Source organism: Mus caroli, chromosome 3 (assembly GCF_900094665.2).
Source record: "Mus caroli chromosome 3, CAROLI_EIJ_v1.1, whole genome shotgun sequence".
NCBI lineage: Eukaryota > Metazoa > Chordata > Mammalia > Rodentia > Muridae > Mus > Mus caroli.
The window spans coordinates 17509686-17517581 of NC_034572.1; the positions used below are offsets into that span (position 1 = coordinate 17509686).

Sequence of the window (7896 nt, forward strand, 5' to 3'; positions counted from 1 at the left end):
GCCCTGGCTGTCCTGGCACTCACTTTGTAGACCAGGCTGGCCTCGAACTCAGAAATCCGCCTGCCTCTGCCTCCCAAGTGCTGGGATTAAAGGCGTGTTTTCTAATTTTTATTTTTTTATGTGAGTTCTGAGATTTAAACAGATCCACAGGCTTCTAAGACAAGCGTCTTTTGGATAGGGGCATCTCACCAGCTCTGTTGTTTTTGTTTTTTGTTTTTTGTGTTTTTGTTTACCCTGTATTTATGTGAGGGAAGTGAGACTTCAAATGCTAGGAAACAAAGCTCAATAGAGCAACTAAACTAGGCCTCTCCAGGCCTCACAGAACTGCCACACTGCTCTGTCACGAACTGATAGTGTCAGAACTCAATAACTCAGGCTCCTTTGATGCTTTTAGGAAGTGTCTCTCATCACATGCCACCAGAAAATCTTATCTAAACTAAACTTTTCATTACTTGATTTTTTAATTTCATAGCTAAGATGCTTGGTTAAAAAAAAGTATCCTTCTCTCACAGAGACTGAGGTAGATTAGCGATAAAGGAGCTGGATGCATCCTCCCCCCTCCCACACACACACCGGAACCACCACAGGGCGAATCAGCTTTCAAAACCTGGCTGTGTGTTAGAGAAAGCCAGAGCTTTTAAAGAATACTTCACAGCATCAATCCAGAGATTGCTTAATAAAAAACTCAGAGGGATTGAGACTGAATCTCAGTGTTAAAACTCCCATCTCCACAACATGAGTCTAATGAATTTTTTCCTTTTTTTTTTTTTTGGATNACTCTTTCACATTTTGGTGTGCCTACAAAGAGAGAGAATTCTGAGCACTATACTTTTGCACTTGTTTATGCTAATCCCAAGTGCTGTATAACCTTGACTGTCCACTGAAGATACCTGAGGAATAGTAAATCCCAAGTGACCTGATTTCTCCTGTGTGGTCATCTATCCTCAGGTGGTTTCAAATGTCAAGCAATTTAGAATCACTGCCCTGTGGCTACCACACTGAAGCTCAATGCCCAAGGAAATTCACCATGAATACAAATTGTTCTCCATATCCATGAACTCTGTGGCCTCAGCCAACCCAGACCACAAATACACACACATTATTATATAAATATTTATTAATAAATATCACATAAAAACACAATAAATAAAACAAATCTTGCAGCACACTGGAGAATTTTGTGGCTATAAGCAAATATTGGCCTATCATAAGAACTTGAGCCTCCACAGATTTTGGATGCTCCACAAATGACAGGAATTCTTGGGTGCAATTTCTCATGGATACATATACCAAGGAACAGTTGTATTTACAACTTTGAATTGGGTGTTACCAGTAAATGGCCTAATAAAAGAATAGGAGGAACTCCAGCCCATCAAAACAATTAGATACTGATGTCTAAGACTGCACAAATAACCACATAAATGAATGTCTCTTTTGAGGAATAAGATGGAGTTGTATCCATAGAAACAACTGAGTAATAGTCATAATGGTTAATTAGGTAAGTGATTTCCAAAACGTATTCCAATGATGACTAATATAATAAACTTCAGACTTCTAACTCAGTGACATTTTTTTTCATGCTTCTCTTAATAGTCCATTAAGGTTTGGCAATTAAGTCAATAAAAGTCGAGTTTTTAGACCTCAACAACATTGATTCACCCGCCCCCCTTAAAAAGAATTGCTTAGTCACAATTAAAATTGCATTCTAAAAAAGCTAAGCTCTTAAACTCCGACCAGAACCTACACTCTTTCCTTCCACTCATTGCACAACTAGCTTGCTCTTGTTTTCTTCTAGGACAGTGGAAGTGCAGAGGCTGGGGAGACAGCTCAGTGGCAGAACACTCAAGTAGCACGAACTGAACAAGGCCTTGGCTAGGATCTCTGTACCACAGAAAAGATGGCAAGGATGCCATTCGCCCCACAGCATAGGAATGGGGATTTGAGATAAATAACTTCTGTATTAAAATGCTCTCCACATAGTTACTACTAGCTAATACACTGTAGCTATTATTAAAATCCTTGCCTAAAAGTGGGAGCTGATTGGGATTACCATAATAGAAGCATCTAAGCACTATGTAAAGAGTAATGAGCACAGATCGAATGACACCTTTTGTTGACTCATGGGAACAGGACAGCAGAGAGTGACGAGTCCTAAACACCCTATTTTCCAACTCATTTTGAGGTTTGTTTGGAAGGATAATGAGCAAATTGTTTAGTGGTTACCTCTGGTGTATTGCCCTGCTCTGCCTGTATGTGCCACAATGTTTTCTCTCGATTGTTCTTCAAGGTGGGGACAGGGAACAATTCTAGACATTATTTTTCCTTCCTATCTTTTTCATTTCTGCTTTAGAATATGAACTACATCCACAGCATACCAACAAGTTTCTGTGGCTTAATAAAAACAGAGCTTCTATGTCATTGTGATTGGCGCAGCCGAGCAAGCTAACTCACAGGATTGCTCAGAAGCTACTGACCTTATTCTTACCAGACTCATGGTTTCCTGGAGGTTGGGAAAGCTCCAAATTCATGCCAGCATGGTGACTTAGCTAGGCGCTTGGCATTAAGCCTGAGGGACCTGAGTTTGATCCCTGAGACTCACACAGTAGAAGGAGAGAATGGGTTCCCACAAATTGTCCTCTGATCTCCACACTGGTACTGTGTTACCTTGAGACATGCTCCACCCTGACTGCCACACACACACATGCACACAGACAAAGACAAATACAAATTTAATAACTGTTTGAAAGATGCAATACATTGCTCAGTTCTGCTTATATTACAAACAAATGCATAATAGTAACTACTATAGCAAAATGAGTTGACGAGCGCATGTGCATACATATGTGGGTACAGGAATGTGCGTGTGTGCACACGTGTGCAAGGACATGTGTTGTTGTGCAGACAAGAGATCAGGTATCTTGCTCTATTGCCCACTGTCTTATTCTTTTGAGACTGGGTCTCTCACTGAACATGGAATTCATGGGATAGGCTGTGCTGGCTGCCAGAGAAGGTCCTCTCTGTCTTTCTAAGTGCTGGCATCACAGATGTTTGCTGTTGCCAGCCTTGACTTTACATGGTCCTGTGGATGTGAATTCAGGTCCTCATGTTAGCATGGCAAGCACTTTACCAGCAGTCATGTCCTCAGCCCTTTTCCACACTGAAAGTATAGATTGACAGCCCTCTAAGGAGGCCTAGTCATAGACAGTACACAAAGGCTCGGAAAGCTCAGACCTTCCCTGCAGTCACACAGCCACCAGGAAAGGGAAGGCCTCCTCATTCCCAGCTAAATGTTTATTCATGAGGTGAGTCTGTGGTTTTCCAGAGTTCTCTGCACCCGGCTGCATAAAGAGGCACATCATCATTTCCAGCTCAGGAGAAAGTGATAGCAGCTTCCCCTGAGAGACTCTGTACTGGAAAGTGTTTCAGGAACAATTGTATGACTGACAACATTTGGTAAGCTGGCCAATTGTCACACTGGAAAAGCAAAATGAGGAGGTCCTAAGAGCTTTCTGGGCATCCTTTGGAGCACTGACCATGCAAATCACGTCATAGAAATTCTGAGCACTGCTAGTGAAGAGCCAGTCCTACCACCATGACCACACAACCACAACGGTCTTGATCACCAAGCAGGAAGTCCATGCAGCCCTGCCTGTGCCAGGATGACAGGCTAGTTCAGGAGAAGCTGGTGCTGCTGCCAGCTGCCATTGCCTAGGGAAAGATGTGTCAGCAAGTAAGAAAGACCAGTCAGCATAGAAGAACAAGACTACATGTTAACAGCAGCTGGGAGGTTGCCTGTTCTTCCTAACACAAAGGCGACAGACACTACAGAAAAATGAAATCACGTGAATTTTTATGGAAGTCATAAAACACAAACAGGAAGAATCTCTGGTCATTATAAGACCCCCAATCTGTTTTCTGTGGAGGTCATATAATCCGAAAGAGCCTGGACAGTGTGTAGGATACAGAAGCAGTCCATAATAGACGCTTTTATCTTTAAATGTTATATGAAAATTTCTACCAATAGACAGCTGGGTCAGAAACTCCATTTGGTCCAACCTGAAAGAGGAAGCATGGAGCAGTTTTACTCTATATTTAAATCATCACATCTTTATTATTTCAGGTATAATAAATACCTTGACATGTATTTTGCCCATATTTCAAAGTATTTTCTTAGGAATGTTTTTGAATATGTAATTACTTGGATTAAAGTATATATTTTTTCTATTGTTTTTAGAACTTTTACATTTTATTCTATGACAATTAGACATGCATACCACAAATCTTGATCATATCTAATGATCCTTGAACCTTACTCATGCTTCCTCCTCCTATCCTTATATCCCCTCCCCCTTCTCTCCCTCTCTTTTCTCCTCCTTAACAACCCATTGAACCTAATTAGTATGATATAGATGCATATGTTTATGGGGATGTTTACCAAAGTACAGTTGGTTTATTTCTATATTTGGAAATTTCTGTGGAATTGTCTTCTGTAACTCAGGCTGGCCTCAAGCTTGCTAAGTATTAGAGGATGGCTTTCAACTCCTGACCCTCCTGTCTCTGTCTCGAGTGCTGATTGATCCCATGCAACAATGCCAGGCTCTGTTTCTTTCTTTTTTTTAATTATGTATATGAATGCTGCTTATATGTACATATGTATATGCACCATATATGTGCCTGGTAACCTCAGAGGTCAGAAGAGGGCATTAGATCCCCTGGAACTCAAGTTACAGATAATTGTGAGCTGCCATGTCCGGGCTAGGAACTGTAATTAGATCTTCTGCAAAAACAACAAACACATTTAAATGCTAAATTTTAATTTTTTCCACTAAATATGGTTTTGGCTTAAAAGCAAGATTGACCTTTATATAAATATTAAATGTTGTTAGTTGGTTTAGTTTGAAAGAATATACCTCTACATTGATTCCATACATAAACTGTACCTAAGATGACCCAGAATATCATAGAAAAAACTTAACTTGGGTTCAATAAAAAATAAAACACCACAGTATTTATTAATAGAAAGGAAATGTGTACTTTGATATAGCCTGGATAAACCTGTCTTTCTCTAGGCAATTCCCATCTTAGTCTCCTCACATCTGCACCAGTTCCATCCCATACCAGATACCCATCCCTTGATCTTATACCCATTAGCTCTGCCTCACATTGGAGACTTCTGTGCATGAGTGTCTCTGCCAGGGTGATTCATTGTTCTAGGGCAGGAATGATGTTTTGTTCATCTGCAAATTAGTTTGTGACCACAAAATGATGCTTTAGTCATGGCACATGATGACTGAACAGAGGTTAAATTGTACTGAACTTTGAAATTTGAGAAGGTGACAGTTTGAGATGGTGACACCTAGTTGGCTTTTGGGTCAGTCTGCCTCTGCTGCTTGGAAATGATTAAATTAAGTCTCCTGAGCTACTTTGTCACTTGATATGGGAATGAAAGTGTCTCCCCTGCCTGGTCCTCTAAGATTCAATTAATGTCACCTATGCATGTCTTCCTCAGTCATCAACACTGGAAAACCAAATCTGCTTCCTAGCTTCTTTCCAGTTGCAAAGGTCATGAGTTGCAGCTCTGGCCAATGAGATGAAAGTGAAGATCAGTAGAATTTCGGAAGAGTTTTGCTGCTTGGATAGAGTGGTTTCCACATGAAATAAGATAAAATGAGATGTCTACATGATGCTTAAAGGCACAACAACAACTTTGCCATCTTAGGGCCAAAATATACAAAATGTTAGCAGGAAGCTGAAGAGAACAGAGTACAAAAGTAGAGTCTGGACTCTTTCATAGTACCACTGAGACTAGAATTCATAAATCTCTCCCTTTTGATGGATGAGAGAGGACTATTGATACATGAGAATCATCCATATTTTTCAAAGTCACTCCAAATAGGATATTGTATTGCTTAACACTAAATATATTCCAGGAATTGAATGTAAAATGTTCAGGCTATGGAGAAGGTCCAAGCTTACCAATGTGGCTGCCATTTGGGTCCAGATCCAGTACTTTGAGTTGGTCCATCCCAGCATCTTTCCATCTACAAATTGCTAGAACATATGGAGGATCCAGTCCTGCAGGACCAGAAGTCTTTGATGAATTGAGCTGGTCCTATGCTCACCTCCCAGCAGGCCTCCAGCATGGAGCCTCTGTAAGCTGCAGCCCACACTGCTTGCTGTGCTGGGAGGCTGAGAGGGCAGGACCATGGTGCTGTCCACAGGCTACAAGCACAAAAGTTGAGCCCATGGAGCTTCAGGCAGCTGACATCGAGGGTAAGGTGGTCTGTGGCAGCATGGTGCTTGCACAAAACCTACCCCCAGTTGCCCTGCCTGGATGCAAGATCACCCTGACTCTGGGCAACAGCAAGATATCCAAGATAAGACTCAGCGATGGTCCAGTATTTATGGTGTGTCAGAAACCAGAAACCTTGAACTATACCAAAACCTCATTGCAATGAATATGTGCATGTAAAGCTGTGTATGTGTGTCACACTGCAATTTACAATGCCTCTCGAACAAATGAATATTTGATGGAGAGGTGGAAAAGCTGGAGGAACAGAGAGATGTTTGTGTGATGAAAAGAGGCAGAACTAGAGATGCAAAATCTGTAACAAGTATGAGAGCAGGCTGCAGGACCCATAAGGGAGGAATATGTTACAGAGTAGGGTCTGCAGAGTGTGTGCAGCATCCTGGAGCTTGGGCAAACTCTGCTCCCGAATATGCTGCCTACTCACATAATTACCCTGGCTCTGCCCAACAGTTCAATATCTGAGGTGAAGAATGGTTCTTTTTGTTTTGTTTTGTTTTGTTTTGTTTTGTTTTGTTTTGTTTTGTTTTGTTTTTAATTTGACCTCTTTGAAAGGTCTCCATAGTTTGTTCTGCATCCAGAGGTCATATTAGTACCCTTAGTGCATGCTGTTAACCCAGACTGTATTGAGACCTGTGGTTGTGTCTTGGGCTGCCACTGGAGGCCATGTCTATGTTCTATTGTCAGAGACCATTGTCCATAGTCTGTGCTACCACAGGAGGCCATGTTAGCGTCCAAGTACTGGGCTGTTGCTAGAAGCTGTGTTGATGTGTGTGGTGTACACTGCAGCCTGAGGCCATGGTGATGTTAGTGGTATTTGTATCTGTAGGTGTGTACTGCTGTAGGGACCACGTTTTGGCCCATGGTCTTACTGCAGCCAAGGGCCATGTTGATGCCCATGGTTCGTGTTACTACCAAAAGCCACTCGATGTCCATGGTCTGAGCTGCTGTCAGAGACTATGTTGAGATCTATGGTTTATGCTGCCAACAGAGACTGTGTGGATGTGCATGGTCTGCAATCCTGCAGAAGGCTATGCTGGTATCCATCATCTGTGTTACCACCAAAGACCATATAGATGTTTGTGATTTATGCTGTCACATGAAGCCATGGTGATGTTCATGGGCCAGACTGCTACTAGGGACCATATTGGTGTCCATGGCAGAGGACTCTATTGATATCTGTGGTCTGTACTGAAGACCATGCTAAGGTGTGTGGCACATGCTGATGCTAGAGACCATGTTGATGTCTGTGGTCACCATGTGGAAGTTCATGATTTGGGCTCCCACTGACTATAAAGAACATAGAAGCTACTTTTTCCATGGTATTGATGACTGTAGAGTTGAGAAGAGTCATAGAATGCTTCAGTGACAAATCCCTACTACCAGCTCACTCCACACCCCCCAAAAGTAACAACATAGATAGAAAGCCATCAAAGAGAATTGTTAAGAATTGTTATTAAGATGCTAAAGAGTAGCTCTCCATAGTTTATGGCTTTTTGCAGAGGTACAGATAGAGAAAGAGGACTCAATTTTCTTTAAGGGGTCAGCCACTGGGAATTTGATATATTCACTCCAGTGAGTGAATATAT

The 7896-nt window shown here is 41.7% G+C and overlaps 1 protein-coding gene across 1 annotated transcript in view; it reads right to left on the reverse strand.

Moving 5' to 3' along the window:
- The window catches only part of LOC110291054, a 77061-nt gene extending 69818 nt beyond the window's left edge, over positions 1 to 7243 (reverse strand). The window contains exons 1-2 of the mRNA XM_021157998.1: positions 7145 to 7243; positions 6123 to 6222 (exon numbers count right to left, since the gene is read on the reverse strand). Of these exons, the coding sequence (XP_021013657.1) occupies positions 6123 to 6222; positions 7145 to 7243 (199 nt within the window). The remainder of the gene's footprint in view (positions 1 to 6122; positions 6223 to 7144) is intronic.
- Positions 7244 to 7896: the final 653 nt, after the last annotated feature.